The following is a 17,613-nucleotide window of genomic DNA, read 5'->3' on the forward strand; positions in this document are numbered from 1 at the left end:
GGTATCTAGTGGTCAAGGAAATCTGGAAAACCGAGCATTGTCAGGAAATTTTATAAATCTAGAATTGTCAGGGAAAAGTCAGGAAATTTTACTATTTATCTGGATTTTTTCACATTATTCTACATTTGTCTCAATAATTTGAAATTTTTTGTTAAATAAATATAAACTTTTCCTTGACCTCCAGCACGCTAATTATCTGTGTTGTTAAAAATCGATTCATCTACAGCGTGTTCGTTAATTTATATTTTCATCGTCGTGTTATTTTATTTAATATGTTTGATAGAGACAAAACTAAAACATTTGATATAATATAAATAAAAAAGGTGATTATTTAAGTAGTTTATAGTGACATATTTATTTCGATTATCGTACATAATGTGGGAATGGAGTTCATGATTTAACATTTAATTGATTTATCATATAGATATAATTATATATTTGGAAAAAATACTAAAAAGTCAGGGAAAACATTAATTTCTGGTCTTGGAAAATCTGAAAAAGTCAGGGAATTTTTTTCATTGAGTCTGCTGGACACCCTGTCCAGTTTAAATTTGAACTATAATTTTTTTTTACATATTTGGCGTTCGATGGTTTCTTAACCCTCGATTCGATCATTCGCAAGAGCCCGTCACGCGTGTCTGATCGCCGAAAATATGAACTTGGTTTTTGTCGCATTCGTTTGAGATCTATGGGGAGGAAACTCGTGACACTCGATAACACTATGATTATGGCAAGTGTTTAGATTTAACGAGCCTCCACCCATGACTGTCATCCTGGTTGTGTCGAGGACGCGATGGAGGTGGCCAAACGACGAAACCACCCCCACTCGAGTACATGATTAATCCCCACTAGAAACCTTCGATATCTACGAGCATCTAGTAAGTGGGGGTCTCTCCTCGGCACGCAAGAAAGCTCTCTTGAGCAAGTGGCAGCCTGGTGCCAGCGAACCTTGAGCGTACCTGTCGGAAACAGGCAGAATCTGTTTATAAAGAAAGCTGCATACACAATTGAAATCTCGATAGAATCGGGCAAACGGTAGAGAAAATTCCGTGAGCTTAAATAAGTTTCTCATGAAGAGTAGTGTAATTTTTTTGTCCGAATTTATTTTTATATAATTAAAAAAAAATACTTTACACTATTTGATTTTCTTTTTGCTGCTTCGATAATTTGAGAACGAATTCGGTATTCATCTTCGTCGTGACTTACGCGGCGAATCTAAGGGTGGTCTAGATTACAATATACGTTACGTAGAGCATGTTCGAGCTCTATGCGAGGATGCGAGCCGGATAGTCGAAGCTTTTGATGTTATTGACTCGTTTAAAATTGAACTTAAACGGTCGAGGTTCAATTACGCTCCTCTCATCGTGTCCTGCGCATTCCTGACCTGACCTACCCTAGACACTGGGATCCTGATGCTAGCGTAACGCGAATTTGATGGGAATTTCGAGGTATCCCGCGGGACTTCCAAATACAGATGGTAGCCTGCTCCCGGAAGCTCGCGAGGCATGCTTGGCACGATCCTTGTTTGACAGGTCTCAATTGTGAGATATTGCATTAATATCTTCAATCACCGATAATTTCGGGAATACGACTGATTGGAGAACACGTGTATTTCAGGAAAAATTAAATTATATTTTTGAGTTAAAAAACTTTAAACGCATTTTACGTATTCCTTTCTTAAATATTTATTAATAAAAATTTTTAGTTATCACGTGTAAAGTAATTTATGAAATTTTTATTTTGATTGTTATAATCACTACGAGATATAATTATGAGATATTATATTTTTATTATACTGTAAAGATGCATTTTCTTTCATATATATATATATAATTATTATACACAAAATAAATTGTTAAGTTGTATTGAAATTGTTTATAAAAAAATAATGGCATTGATAAAATTTATATCAGAAATGTGATCACGCATAAATAAAGCGCACGTTTTCCTGTTGTCGAGGTCTGTAATATGGGAACGATAATTTCATACATTGATTTCGAGCAAAATTAAATATATTTCATATAATACAATCAATTTACTAATTATTGAATGGATTAATGTATATCTTTTTATGGAGGAATAAGTTCTGAAAAATAGTAGTGCTAGTAAAAGTAAAATTGATCGCGTTATTGATAGAGATATTTTAATTGTAAAGACGCGCAAGGTCGTGTGTTACTCTCTTATCGAACATTAGAATTAACCGAGTCGACGACGCGTATTGATTTACCGTCATCTGTTCATCATGTTACGTCGTAAGGACGCTGGCATACCAGGGCCACATACAGTACTCTGGATGGTCGTACTTCTAATGCTGCTAGTTACATGTCACCTCTACTTTTCTTTCTTTTCTCTTACCCCTGCTTTCACTTTCCCTCGCGTACAATTACAATTGTTCGTTGCTTGCATCAAGCAGCATTCATATTAAGCGACTGCAATTTCGACGAGCAACTTTGTTCTTCTTTTGATTATAAAATCAAATAAATTCACATTTTGTATTAAAATTGTTTTATAATTTTTTAAATTTAAATGTTAACAGTTTTTCAGTCAGGCTTATTTTTTTGTACAAAGAGAATATATAGATACAAAAGAATATTATATAAAATTTGTGTGATATAATTTATAATTGGTCTTTATGATTGCAGATATAATTAATGGGATTTTAAATGAGTTATACATATAATTAGAGAAAATAAAACACACGTATACATACTTTGTATTTTGAAATAAATTTAGATCATTATTTAGGTTCTCCAAATTGTTATTTATTAAATTAATTCATCGTTGCATAATGCTCTAACTCAATGCGATCATCTCTGTTTGAATAATGCGAGAACTATTCATATCGATATGAATGCTGCTTAATGGCTCGAAAATGTGCTTCTGAAACAGAAGAAACGTCAGTCATCTGTCCGTCACGGTGGCGCAAGTCGCTTGGGTGCACCAGGGCATCAGCAGACGTTTGAGGGATTTATAGGGTGTCCCGCCGACACGTCGACGGATCGATTCGTTAAATTACGACCCCACGGTCGCGTTCCCCTCGTCCATATCCGGTCTGTTCATTACCTCCCCATCGGTCGAATCGGATGCGCTCATTGAGCGTGAAACCGCGAGCACGCGTTCTGTCGATACGTCGATGGTCTCGTCATATGACGCAGCGTGACGTCACGAAAGTTCGCACCTACTAGGAAAGCAACGCCAGGCAGTAGATGAATTTATGGGGACGGCTACATTGTGTTCCATCCCGCGCGGAGGATCCTGGTAAGCTCCTCTCACGCGCGTCGTGAGGACCAACTCGCGACATGATCGGCCGAATTGTAAGAAGAATTTCTTCGATACGAAAGAAATCATTCGACGCGCGACAACGGACGACTGATCACTCGAGGATGGGACGCGAGTGTCAGTTGTCCGTCAAAAGATCGTCAATGACGTCATTCCGAGACGAGCCTACCAGGATTACAGCCTCGAGCTAGATTTACGAGCATCGCGCAATCAACAGGTGTTTGCCGCGATCAACAGGTAGTTGTCGCGATCTACAGGTGGTCGCTGTCAGTGATGCAAGTGCACGTGCGCGCGCATTTACACGGAGAACATTTTCTCTTAGAATTTACCCTGAAAAACGAGTAATCGTGGGACGCAATATATAGTATTGGAAGAATTTTATAAGAGTTTCTCTCATTAATATTTATAGCACAATCAAAAATATTAATATCTACCAATAAGATATAAAATATGTTCGATTAATTTTACTACGTCAGTGGTTCTTATAACCTTTTTGAAGTTACGGAATACTTTCGATTATAAAAATTTGCGGCACACCAAAATCATTAAGATTATAATAAAAGGTAATAATAAAAATATGCATGAATATATTTTTTTATTAAAAATTATACAGTACAAATTATATGACAGTAAAAAAATTTTAATTTAAATTTAAAAAATAATATTTATAAAATAAAAAAATTATAATAGGTTTTTCTATGTAGGTATGCTTTCATAATTTCGCGGAACACCGGTTAAAAATCACTGTACTATATGTATGTATATAATAAAATTTACTATGTGTACACGGAGAGAATTTTCTCTTAGAATTTACTCTGAAAATCATGGTAATCGTGAGACAATATAATATTGGAAGAATCTTATAAGAAACGTCGTGTTAATTTTTAAATAAATAAAATATCGTCAGTGTTGGTCAATTATAATTCTGTTTTGAATCTTATAAGAGTTTCTCTGATTAATATTTACGACAATATAAAAAATATTAATATATAAGTACATAGCAAATTTTACTATGTACATAGTAAAATTAATCGAACATATTTTATATCTTATAGTGATAGATATTAATATTTTTTATTGTAGTAAATATTCCAATATAGATATATTATCCCACAATTACCATGTGATTTTCAGAATAAATTCAAAGAGAAAATTTTCTCTGTGTACAAGAATTAAATATATAACCGATAGATATATTTAAGACACACTGATTATAAAATATAAAATATTTTACACATTGTTTTTAAGCTTTTGTTGTATTATAAAAAACCGAAACTGTTAAATGTGTTTTATGCATTTAAATATGAATGAAGTAGAGATGACGAGTAAAGCATGGAAAAGTAAAAATTACAATCTCGCGACAAGGCTTTCATCCATTTGGGGCTTTATTAGCATTAGAAATAGAGCAATGCGGCAGAAGTCTTGGATTCTGCGTACAACGGCGTTGCATTCCCGCGAGACCTGTTGCCATGTCGACGATCGTAAATTCAAGCGCAGGATGTTGTCCTGATGAAAACCGTGCTTGTGACGTCTTTATGACATGAGTCTGACATTTAATCGATATGAGGGCGACGCAAGCGCATTCGTTGTCCTTTGCTGCCTGGCGGCTCCCTGGAATAATTCGCTAATTTTACTAGCTACATAATCGCTAAAGATGTAATAAATGTTCCGAAATACGTGATTAAATTGCAATTATTATATATCATCGCAAAAAATAGAAAATCATTATATATATAATTTACAATTCGACAAATAATAATCTTATTCTATCATCGCGATATACTTAAGCACGATAATAAGTATAAGTCGTAATCAGACGCATGTGCACGATTTTAAAATTAGACAGTTTTTATAATTGCTGTATTAATTTTAGTTGCCCACACAAATCATTATTACTAGAATTTATTTTACACATTTCGTAAAACTTACATAATTTCCGTAAAATAGATACCTAATTTCACCGCTAATGAGCAAAGGTATGGAATTGAAATAATGTGCAATAAGTTTTTGTCTTCTAGAATTCTAGACGATATACTTGAAATATTATCATTAGTGTGCACTATGCATCTTTCACGTACATATCGCGTTCGTCGAGGAACATTCATTACCATTCGCATTTGCATAATATGCTCTTAATCTCCCTCGGTCTCGTTGACGCGACTCTTGAGATGACAATTGGTCATCGGTAGAGCGAAAAAAGGTCGAATCGCGACAACCGCGAACGAGAACGGGACGTATCGGAGACGAGCCATCGATTTCACGTCAAATTCTCCAAACATGACGACCATGACGTGTCAACGTAACAGGATAGTATCACCCGCGGGAATAGTTTCGATCCGTCGATACATATTGTTGCGTTCGGGGGATTTTTTCCCGAAGACGGCAAGAAGACGCACGGCGTCTGAAAAAGACCAGGCCAGCATCACGCGCGGTCGTTTGTCCGCGGACGAAAGAAACTGCGGAAGACGAGCCGGCGCCTCGGCGACGAGAGCGCGAAGGCGCGCTATTGATTTTCTGTCATCTTCTCGGGTTTACGACATCTCACCGCGTTTCGACACTACCAGGAACCTATCAGCATGTCACGCTTGTTTATCCCGGACGGGCCGCGCGTTGCGCCGCGCGCACGCGGCCGCGTATATTTGTTTGTCGGGAGAGAACGCCGGATGCTGCCTGGATATCACGCAAAAGCGCGGCCGCCGTACAGCGTGAAATAAAATTTACTCCATCTGTATATAGAAGCGTCCTCCAATCTGCGCTAATGTATATGCATCCCCGTCTTTTGTGCGTGTGTATTTCAATTTCATAGATTTATTTCACGTTTCAATCTCTTAAAAACTGTCTCGGGGAAAATTATATGCGGAGAGAATTTTCTCGTAGAATTTACTCGGAAAATTATGGTAATCGTGAGACTGTATAATGTGGTATTGAAGAAATTTTATAATATATTTACCACGATAAAAAATATATTAATATCTACTATAATAATAATTAGGTATAAAATATTTCATAGATTTATTTGACGTTTCAATCTCTTAAAAACTGTCTCGGGGAAAATTATATGCGGAGAGAATTTTTTCGTAGAATTTACTCGGAAAATTATGGTAATCGTGAGACTGTATAATGTGGTATTGAAGAAATTTTATAATATATTTACCACGATAAAAAATATATTAATATCTACTATAATAATAATTAGGTATAAAATATTTCATAGATTTATTTGACGTTCTAATCTCTTAAAAACTCTCTCGGGGAAAATTATATGCGGAGAGAATTTTCTCGTAGAATTTACTCTGAAAATTATGGTAATCGTGAGACTATATAATGTGGTATTGAAAAAATTTTATAATATATTTACCACGATAAAAAATATATTAATATCTACTATAATAATAAGGTATAAAATATGTTCGATTAATTTTACTGTGTACGTATTAATATTTTTTATTGTGGCAAATATTAATTCGAGAAACTCTTATAAAATTCTTTCAATATCGTATTGTCCCACGATTACTTTCGGGATAAATTTTAAGAGAAAATTCTCTCTGTATATTTACATAAAAAATTTTCCAAGATAAGAAAAAATGATCTAACAATATAAGATAATACAGTACAAAATGTTTCCAAATAGAGTAAAGAAGGGAAAGAAGATTTAATATTATGTAAAATTTAAATACACTGCCAGTAATTTTTTGATTACTTGAATGTTCAGTCTCGATTTTTTAAGATTCTATCTTAAAATTATTATTCCCGTTTTTATTCAGAAAAGATGAAATGTATGCTCTTTTATGTAATAACAAAATTATCTGTAGACAATTTAAAATACAAAACATTCCATAGAAAAAAGAATGATAATGAAGTATTCTCTTCTAAAATATTCTTCGAATTATTTTTTATCGATATTCGCTTTATGCGCACTTATTGTTAGTCTATGACGAAACTGACAATTTTCAAGGATAAGATTCTGGCAGAAAGTTTCGACTAGAACCAGGGAAATGGAAATGAGGGGGAGAAGCAGAAATGCATCGAGCGAGAGGGAAACGTAGCGAAAGCGCGTAATACATTCCTGATACCAGCCGAACTATTCGCGTTACAAAACGAGCAACAAGTCTCCCATTTCTGATCAATTTTCTCTCGATTATTCCAGAAAGAAACGAGCTTTAATTACATCGGAGAAATTATAATAAAAGATATTTCAAGGTAAAACAACATATACAATATACACTTATATATATTTCTCTATAAATTAGATTTTTTTCCCTGTAACAAGTTGAAATTTGATAGCGCGCGATAATGCGAACTAATGATTTAACGTAACAATTAATCGGTCGATCGGGATTGCAGTGGACCATCCAGAACCAATCGCCTGTCGATGGCTCGTCAATCGAGAATTCAAGCGTACGACCAGCCGCGTACTAGGCGAACAGATTTCGGGGTAGGCGTTTAACGCGATCCCCACCAATTCAAAACCACGTGACCGTCGTCCTTGCAGGATCAGGCTAGTAGTCTTTTAGACAGTTGGCACGTGTGTCCTCTTGCCCGAAAATCTTCCGTTCCGACATCGTCGGGTTTGCGGATTCTGACAGATAAGCCCTTCGACCGCTTTAATCAAGTTTACTTCTTATATATATATATATATATATATATATATACAGGGTGCCTGACATAAGGTGTCACACCGAAAATATACAGGTAGATGTTCTTATTTGGAGACAATTTTTCCTCGGTAAAAACCTTGAGACGTCAATCATTTTCGAGTTATAAGCGATTGAAAATAAAGGGTTTTTCGCAAACTCAGGCTTGTGGAAATAAAGTATTAACAAAATCACATTCTCCAATTAATTTCAAGTAGAGTTTACTTCAATAAAATTTTAATATAAGATTTAGTTATAAAGATACTGATGGCAAAAATTGGAAACATGCAAAAAATGATGACCTCCTTCGACATTTTTGTTGAGGAAAAATCGCCTCCAAATGACAAGATCTTGTATATTATCGGTGTGACACTTTATGTCAGACACCCTGTATATATAGATATGCGACGTAATTCAGAACTTTCTACTCCATTAATCAAAATTATATACTATCGTGTTAATTATAAAATTGACGTGTTAATCAAAGAGTTCTTGGAAAATTCTACGTCGAGTATGATAAACGATGGAGATTTATAATTGGAATATGTAAAAAAATATGTATCAAGGTAAAAATATGAGTAAAAAAACAAGATGTTCATATTCTCGTGCAAATTTATACACCAGGAGCTTCATTATATTTGATGCATCTTTGGGATTAAAATAACCGCAGTATAATTTTTTCACCACTCTCGCAATTTTGCGCACGTTGAGTTAATGAGATTTTTATTCCAGTGCTTGTATTCGTCAGATTATATTCTGCTTCGCAGAACAGAATATTCGACATGTGTATGTATTCTCTGTTAAATATTGCATTTTTAAAATATATTTAGTTTTGAAAAATTATCTGAAAGAATTATACACAAATTATTCATTAATCGTAACTTGTCTAAATTTTGCGCTGAGGATGCAATGATATTTCTAAAGTCATTATATTAGTTTTAACATATAAGGTATAAGATTAAATCTTCAGTGTTTATCATATTCAAAGTACTATAATTTTGCAAGAACTCTTTGATTAATACGTCAATTTTATTATTAACATGATAGTATATAATTTTAATCAACAGAGTAAAAAGTTCTAGATTAATATTGCACATGTTTTAGAGGATAGTTCTTTTTATTTAAAGTAGCCATTTTTTATAGATTTTAGATTTATTCATTTTTTTAAAACTCAATTTTATCCTTTATTTTAACAACGGATAACCTCTTCTCTGGAATTTATTTAGGAAACCAAGGATTTGTTTCAACATCGAATCAGTTTCAAACTATAAAGAATATATGTAGATTTCTGAGTCACAGAATTATTATTTTGCTCGTCGATTTCTTTTGATTACAAACTGATTTGGAAACACGTAGAAACAAAAAGCCCTAAAATTTTTAGTTTATTCTTTATCCTCTCTTAAAAAATATAACGCAATAAGAAGTAAATTTTAAAGGCACGGAAGACTTTACAGAATCCACAGATTAAAGTCAGAATAAAGTCTCGCAATTTGTGACATCAGCAATTCTGAAATTCACATAATTTCTAGACAGCTTAATAAATTCGCCAATTCGGAATCTAACTTTTGTTGTTAGTTTCTTTTAGAAATTATTTTAGTAACTTTCTTTTATAGAATTTACTCTGAAAATCATGGTAATGAAGAATTTATAACAGTTTCTTTAATTAATATTTATCACAATAAAAAATATTAATAATATCCATGATAATTTTTGCTAAGTATACGCACATAATAAAATTAATCAAACATTTTATATATATCATTGTGGATATTAATATTTTTATTATGGTAAATATTAATCGGAGAAACACTCATAAAATTCTTCCACTATCATATCGTTCCAATTACCACGATTTTCAGAGTAAATTCCAAGAGAGGAAATTCTCTCTGTTGAATCTTATATAAAGAACTCCCAAACAGCTTATCATTAAATTCGTCAATTCGGAATCTAATTTAATCGCGCCTAATTATCAGCGAAGAAACCCTTCATCAGAACCCACGAATTAAAAATAACAAAAATAAAGTTTCGCAAGTCGACATCGCAGCAGTTCTGGTATTCACATACTTATAATAGTTTCCAGGACCCAACCAAATTAAACTCTCCAATTCGGAATCCAACTTAATCGCACCTAAACCATCACCGATAGGAACAATGGGAACAAAAATGCATTAGCGGATTAAAATATCCCATCCACGTATATAGGGCGGGTATCGGCAAAAACTCTTGGGGGTGGGAGTTATGCCAACTGTTGCTTCGACGAGAGAAAGAGAGAGAGAGAAATAGAGAGCCGGCGTGCGTCGATACAATTTGCGATGGCGGCGGCGCGAGCAGCGTCGCGCGCCGATAGATTGGATACATCGATACATACTGGTTGTATCGCTGACGTGGGGGGGAGGGGGAGGAGGGAGATAGCGAGAAAAAAAAAACGCGACAGTGCCGAGTGCGGGCCGGAACGCACAGCTCTTGCTGCGGGCTGCAACCCTAGGATCCCGAGACGCGTCGTGTCTTTCGAATGGCGACGGCGGCGACGTCGCGACGAAAGGTCCGCCGCGCCGCCAGTGACAGAAGACGCGCTGGCGGCGGCGGCGGCGATGACAGCCGCGGCGGCGGCGTCGCGCCGCGCCGATCAAAGCGAGCGAAAAAGAGCGGCGGCGCTCGCAAGACGCGCGCCCGGCCTTTCCTGATTCTTCGTTCGACGTGACAAAAAATGCCATGCCCCCTTGGCTCGCCTCTTGGCATAATGGGGCGCCATGAGCGAGCGCTGGTTGCACGCGCGTTTAGCCTCGCGGTTATTATTTCGCGGATCTCTTCTCTCGCGAGAGAGAGAGAGAGAGAGAGAGAGAGAGAGAGAGAGAGAGAGAGAGAGAGAGAGAGAGAGAGAGAGAGAGAGAGAGAGAGAGAGAGAGAGAAGTCCGCTTCTCGGGGCGGGCTGAACCGATACACAGGGTGGGGCAGACGGATGGATGGAGAGTATCGAGCGAAAAAATGGGCGATTGGGTGGGGAGGAGTCGCGGTTCGACATTGATAATCGCCGTTTTCCCGGATCCCGCGGAAAGCAAAGGTTCCGCGCACGCGGATTTCGGGCATTGGGCGCGGAAAGGGAGGATCTGTCGCTTCTGCGATCCTGGTGCCGCGCTGATCGTCAACATTCTTTTCACCATCGGACCGCTCTCCCTTTCGCTCCCGGAGCTTTCTCTATGCAAATGCGACCGAAAGTCGCGATATCATCTCTTTGATAAGATTCATTCGTTCGAGCTTCCTTTCTCGATGTCTTCTTTTACTGATGTCCTTCAAAGTTTTAGAAGATAAGAAGTATGCCTACCGCGCGCTTAATCTGTAATTGAGATCTTTTTATAGGCACAAAATTATATATTGAATAAGTGTTATTTATTAATTAATAATAAATAAAATCTAATAAAGTAATATCAAAATAAAATAGTCATTTAATTCAAGTAGACGAAACTTTTATACATGATATTTTTAAACGTTAAAATAACTTTTCTTTTATCTAAATGTCTATAAATAGATGAGCTTTAACGTGTTTTTTTTTATAAATTATCGTTTGATTACAATTCTAAAAAATTGTATATTTCAAATAACGAAATATTAAAAATCTGTTTATGCACTATTTATAGGATTGAGTTACGAGGATGCTTTGAGGGATGGTGTCATCTTCTGCAAGCTCATGAACAAATTGCAGCCCGGCCTGATCTCCAAAATTAATACATCCGGTGGCGATTATAAGATGATGGACAACCTGAATCAGTGAGTATCTCATACGGTTCTGAAAAATGTAAAATATATTATTTTTGACGTTTCACAAAAATACGAAAAATTATTTAAACATTACATATAAATCACCAAACAATATAAAATTATATATATAAATCACTAGCGGGTCCTGATATCGATAATAGGGTGGAGGGGTTTCTGCACAAAATTGTTTAATTTTGTCTTATTTTAGCTTTTGCTCCAGGATCAACGATGAATCACAGAAAAAAACAGTATCCTTGAAAGAATGCAAATATGCCTTGATTCAAGTATATTTTATCCTTATAATAGCGCCAAATATAAATAATTTTGGATAAAGGATAATTTATCCTTAAAACAAAGTGCAAAATATTCTTGGTTCAAGCTGAAATTTACTTATAAATATTGCAAGGATAGGAAGTGACAAGTGAGCATCGGATATAAGCGCTACTTTCAAGTATATAATAATAATTCTTAGTTCAAATGTGACTAAGTTTGTTTTTACCATATACGATTTTTAAAACAAGAATATATCTTAAGGATAAAATATACTTCACACAAACTTATTCATTATCAAGGCAAATGAAAATTTGTGATTACAAAGAGCATTCTATGCTTAAATCAATCAAATAGCGTTCAAGAATAAAAATATACTTGAATCAAGGATTCCTTTTTTTCTGTGATCTTTCAAATTTGCAAGGAAGGGTTTCAACCGAGGATCCGCTAGCGAATAAAATAAATAATAAATGATATAAAACTATGAAGTCACCAGATGATAATTAAAAAATGGTAATTCAATCGATCAATTCTGGCAAATAATTAAATTTATTGAATTTTTACAACGTTTCGGCCGTGGGTTTCGGCCCTTATCAAGTGCTATGTTCTTAAATCAAAGTAAATCACAACTTTTTTAAAAAACAAAAATTCGATCTTAAAATATGATATATAATAACATGATCACAGAAAAAAAGAAATCCTTGATTCAAGTATATTTTTATTCTTGAACGCTATTTGATTGATTTAAGCATAGAATGCTCTTTGTAATCACAAATTTTCATTTGCTTTAATAATAAATAAGTTTGTGTAAAGTATATTTTATCCTTAAGATATATTCTTGTTTTAAAAATCGCATATGGTAAAAACAAACTTAGTCACATTTGAACTAAGAATTATTATATATATTTGAAAGTACCGCTTATATCCGATGCACACTTGTCACTTGTCCTTGCAATATTTATAAGTAAATTTCCGCTTCAACCAAGAATATTTTGCACTTGGTTTTAAGGATAAATTATCCTTTATCCAAAATTATTTATATTTAGTGCTATTATAAGGATAAAATATACTTGAATCAAAGCATATTTGCATTCTCTCAAGGATACTGTTTTTTCTGTGTAATAATAAAAAAATAAATAATAACCTGACAAATAATATCGCACTTTCACGGTTCAGTGTTTCCCGAATAATTACTATCGAGGCGAGAAACACGCGCCTGCATTCTTGGTGCATCGCGCCTAAGTAAGGTGTCTCCCGCCTATCTCGTCGGTCTCTCAGGTCTTCAGCATCGGGGCGGCGACTTCCTGCGGTCTCGTGTTACCCTAATCCGCCGTCGACTTTACGCAATCGACAGTGTTTTGCGTCAATTTCTCGATTGCAGAGTATCGACAACGCCGATCAACGACCGTCGTCGAACAGTCGAGAGATTGTTGACCCTCTCTCGACTCTTCCGAGTTCGAGAGTCACGCGATACTCGCGGCCGATCGAAACGGCGCGAAAGCGGATCCCGCCTCCTGCACGCTCGTGGCCGCCTGGTAATCGAGAACCGACAAAGTCTGAGGTCGGAACCATCGACTATACATTGGAGCGCGATGAAAGTGAAAACGGAATAGATATGTATATGTAGACACGCGGCGCGCAGCTACGAAACCCGCGCGCAGAAAGCGGAAATTCGCGTTTTTTATCAATTTATACATATACACTACTCATTTTTCTTCGGATAATTTCCTTTCGATTTTATACGCGAGATTGATAAAAATACGTAGATTCGATCGAATAACGTTTAATTTCGATGCGAAGTTTCATATTCAAAGGTGTTCCTCGAGGGTGATCTTTTTCTAACGTCGTTTAATCCGTATATAATTTGTTCTTCGTATGTCACATGAAAATTGCTAAATATACTTATCCTCTCGAGATTTAAATATTCGTTCAATTCTCCCAGGTTGTCTCGCGTTTAATTCTTCATACTCTCGCACATAGATAATTCATCCGGCAAGATGCCGCAGTTGCAATCCGAAAATAGGATTATATATACATATATAATACGAGTCGAACGCCTGTAGCACACTGCTACAATCCTGATGAAATATTTGCCTGCGAGGAGGTGATTTTAGGACAAGAGCAAAGAAACGCACCCCTTCGGAAACTGCGCTTTCCCTCTTCGTTCTCCTCGGACGAGGCCTTATCCCTATTACCTTCCTCGAGCTGTCAGATGACACGTGTATACGTTGTTTCACGCGCTTACAGCCACCCATCCGCCTCCGGCCGACGAGGATGAGGATCCGTCGCGGTTCCTCATCCTCGCGTGTCGTCTTCTCCCGAGCATCTCGTCTCGTTCCACGTGCGCATGTCGCGCTTCTTCGGCATTTGGCGCGTTTTGAATGTTTAAGAGCGCTTCCCCGAGGTAGTGGGGCGAACGATGCGCAGCGCGGCCACTCCGCGTCACTCCCTTTCTACGCGAGCAGCATAATTCCGGCGAAGGTGATACCCCGCCGCGCGTGATGTCGCGCGTCTTCGCGGCCGCGCGTAAGATCGCGTTTGTTACGTGTATACATATATATATATATATGTATATGCATTTCGCCGCGCGCGAGAAGAGACGCGCCGAGACCCTAGACTCGCCTCATGCGCCTCTGGTAGACGGACCGCTCGTAAGCACTGACCTGCCTCACGTTTTCCGCTTGTTCGGACGCACACACTTGGAACCAGCTGATCGATAAGCACGCAGGCGACGTTTCATATTATTGATCATCTTCGTATTCTTCCACTCTCTTAAGATATTCGCGTTAACGTTAAAAAGATGCGCGGTTTAAATATTGCATTTTTTTATTTTCTATTTTTTGCGACATGAGATTTAAAGAGCTCCTATTAAAGGCGGGACTTTTCGTTCGATTAATCGATCTGCGAGATGTTACATGTTACGAATCACGCGCTGTTAAGATTCGCGTTAACGTTGAAAAATGTGTTGGAAAGATGCGCGGTTTAAATATTGCATTTTTTAATTTTTTATTTTTTTGCGACATGAGGTTTAAAGAGCTCCTATTAAAGGCGGGATTTTTCGTTCGATTAATCGATCTGCGAGACGTTACATGTTACGAATCACGCGCTGTTAAGATTCGCGTTAACGTTGAAAAATGTGTTGGAAAGATGCGCGGTTTAAATATTTCATTTTTTAATTTTTTATTTTTTTGCGACATGAGGTTTAAAGAGCCCCTTAAAGGCGGATTAAAGGCGGGACTTTTCGTTCGATTAATCGATCTGCAAGACGTTACGAATTACGCGCTGTTAAGATTCGCGTTAACGTTGAAAAATGTGTTGGAAAGATGCGCGGTTTAAATATTGCATTTTTTAATTTTTTATTTTTTTGCGACATGAGGTTTAAAGAGCCCCTATTAAATGCGGGACTTTTCGTTCGATTAATCGATCTGCAAGACGTTACGAATTACGCGCTGTTAAGATTCGCGTTAACGTTGAAAAATGTGTTGGAAAGATGCGCGGTTTAAATATTGCATTTTTTAATTTTTTATTTTTTTGCGACATGAGGTTTAAAGAGCCCCTATTAAAGGCGAGACTTTTCGTTCGATTAATCGATCTGCGAGACGTTACATGTTACGTATCACGCGCTGTTAAGATTTGCGTTAACGTTATAAAATGTGTTGGAAAAATGCACGATTTAAATATCGCATTTTTTTTTTGCGACGTGAGATTTGCTCCTATTAAAGGCGAGACTTTCGTTCGAGTCGATTAATCGATCTGCGAGATGTTGTGTATCACGCGAGAGGCGTGATTGACAATGATAATTGCCTTCAAAGCGGAGGCTGATTCTGCTATCCTGTTAAGCGGACACACGCGACACGTCATTTCCACATTCTACAGAGAACAAAGCGATCGCTAGACTCTCGTATTCCCAGACTACGACATGTTGGGCAAGCTGTTAATTACCTAGCTGCTAGCAGGTGGATTAGCGGCCGAACAATAGAAGCGCGTCACTAGCTGAAAGCGACGCCCAGGCGAGCAGCCGTATAAAGGAGTTCAATGTGCCGCTCTTTTGTGTCTCCCTCGCCTTTGTTTTCCCTCCGACATGCCGCCGTTCTCGATGATGCGTCTCGCGAATCTTCCTCGTCGCAATTCGATCATATTTTTCTGGAATATATTTTCGCGTTAAATCGAATGGGCGATATTAGAAGCGAGAGTCTTTTTTCTATTTATTTTTTATTGAGAATTAATGAATATTCTTTTTTTATTAATAATAAATATATTAATTAATAAATATCTATATTAATAATAAATACAACATTTTCAGATTCCAAAAAGCCTGCGTAAAATATGGCGTACCTGATGTCGATCTCTTCCAAGCTGTTGATCTGGTGGAACGTAAAAATATCGCTCAAGTGACGAACACCATCTTCGCCATTGGACGGACGGTAATTAATTAATCATGTCATTTTATTATTTTTTAGCTCTCTGATGCGATGGCTAATTTAATACGTTTATTAAATTTTTAAAGTTTGCACATTTCTTTAAGCAACAATCTTTAGTTTGCAAGTTTATATGATCAGATAAATAGCCAAGATTTGCAATTAACCTGAAATCAAACAACATGATAGAAATTAAGTACTTAATTTATTAATTCTTAATTGCATTAAGTAATTTATATTAAAAATGAAAACATATTTCTTATACTTATAAATTATTATTTGCAGACGTACAAACATCCTGAATGGCGCGGTCCTTGGTTGGGTCCGAAACCAGCGGAGGAAAACAAAAGATCCTTCACAGAGGAGCAATTAAGAGCCGGCGAGGGACTTATCGGCTTGCAAGCTGGAACTAATAAAGGAGCTACTCAAGCCGGGCAAAATTTCGGAGCTACGAGAAAGATACTTCTTGGAAAGTAATTGATAGAAGTTGCATTTTTTTAATTGCTGCTAGAAATTTTCTGTTCGACAAAAGGTAATCTTTTAAATAAATATACATATAAAGACATCGCTATATGTGAAATTATATCATTAGATTTGTGCACTCAATACTTTTGCAAAAGGACACTGCGTTTTACAATTTTTCTTTGTTAGAATACATATACTCTGTAAAAGAAAACTGAAATAATTTTTTCCGTTGGAAAAAACAAATGAGTGATATATGTATACGTATCTGACACAACATTTATTCTGTGTTTAGTATATCTATTTGACGTGAATGTATTTAACAAAGTAATAATAAGTAATATATAATAATACTTATACAGTTTGACAATGTAAATTACATTTATTATTTTTACTTTATTGCTATAAAACATGGCAACTTATATACACATTAGGTTATCCAAATCTTCAAAATTTTAATGCCATAACAGAGAACTGAAATAATTTTTTTTTAAATCAATATAATTTGATTATATATTTTCTTATATAACTCTAATTTTTTACATATTTAAAACATTCAATATTTTATTAATCAAAATTCTGCCAAAGCTCATTAAAATTTAACTGAAAAGAAATCTAATTCTCCTTTTATAACATCTCTGAAGGGCAACTTATATTTTTTTATTCGCTGATAACTCAAAATTTATTTTGTCTCATTTTATTAAAAAAATATTATTTGACAAATATAAAATTCGACAAGAAATATCGTTATAAATGTAAGAAATATACTCTTGTAATGAAACATTCTACATCCT

At 35.9% G+C, this 17,613-nt stretch overlaps 1 protein-coding gene across 1 annotated transcript in view; it reads left to right on the plus strand.

Annotated features, from left to right (window-relative positions):
- LOC114932402 (muscle-specific protein 20) overlaps positions 1-17,195 on the plus strand; it is a 30,358-nt gene extending 13,163 nt beyond the window's left edge. The window contains exons 3-5 of the mRNA XM_029304572.2: positions 11,549-11,678; positions 16,243-16,363; positions 16,643-17,195. Of these exons, the coding sequence (XP_029160405.1) occupies positions 11,549-11,678; positions 16,243-16,363; positions 16,643-16,834 (443 nt within the window). The 3' untranslated portion in view covers positions 16,835-17,195. The remainder of the gene's footprint in view (positions 1-11,548; positions 11,679-16,242; positions 16,364-16,642) is intronic.
- The last annotated feature ends 418 nt before the right edge of the window (positions 17,196-17,613 follow it).

This window comes from Nylanderia fulva, unplaced genomic scaffold (genome assembly GCF_048542155.1).
Source record: "Nylanderia fulva isolate GAGA-0341 unplaced genomic scaffold, ASM4854215v1 Scaffold13, whole genome shotgun sequence".
In the NCBI taxonomy this organism is placed as follows: domain Eukaryota; kingdom Metazoa; phylum Arthropoda; class Insecta; order Hymenoptera; family Formicidae; genus Nylanderia; species Nylanderia fulva.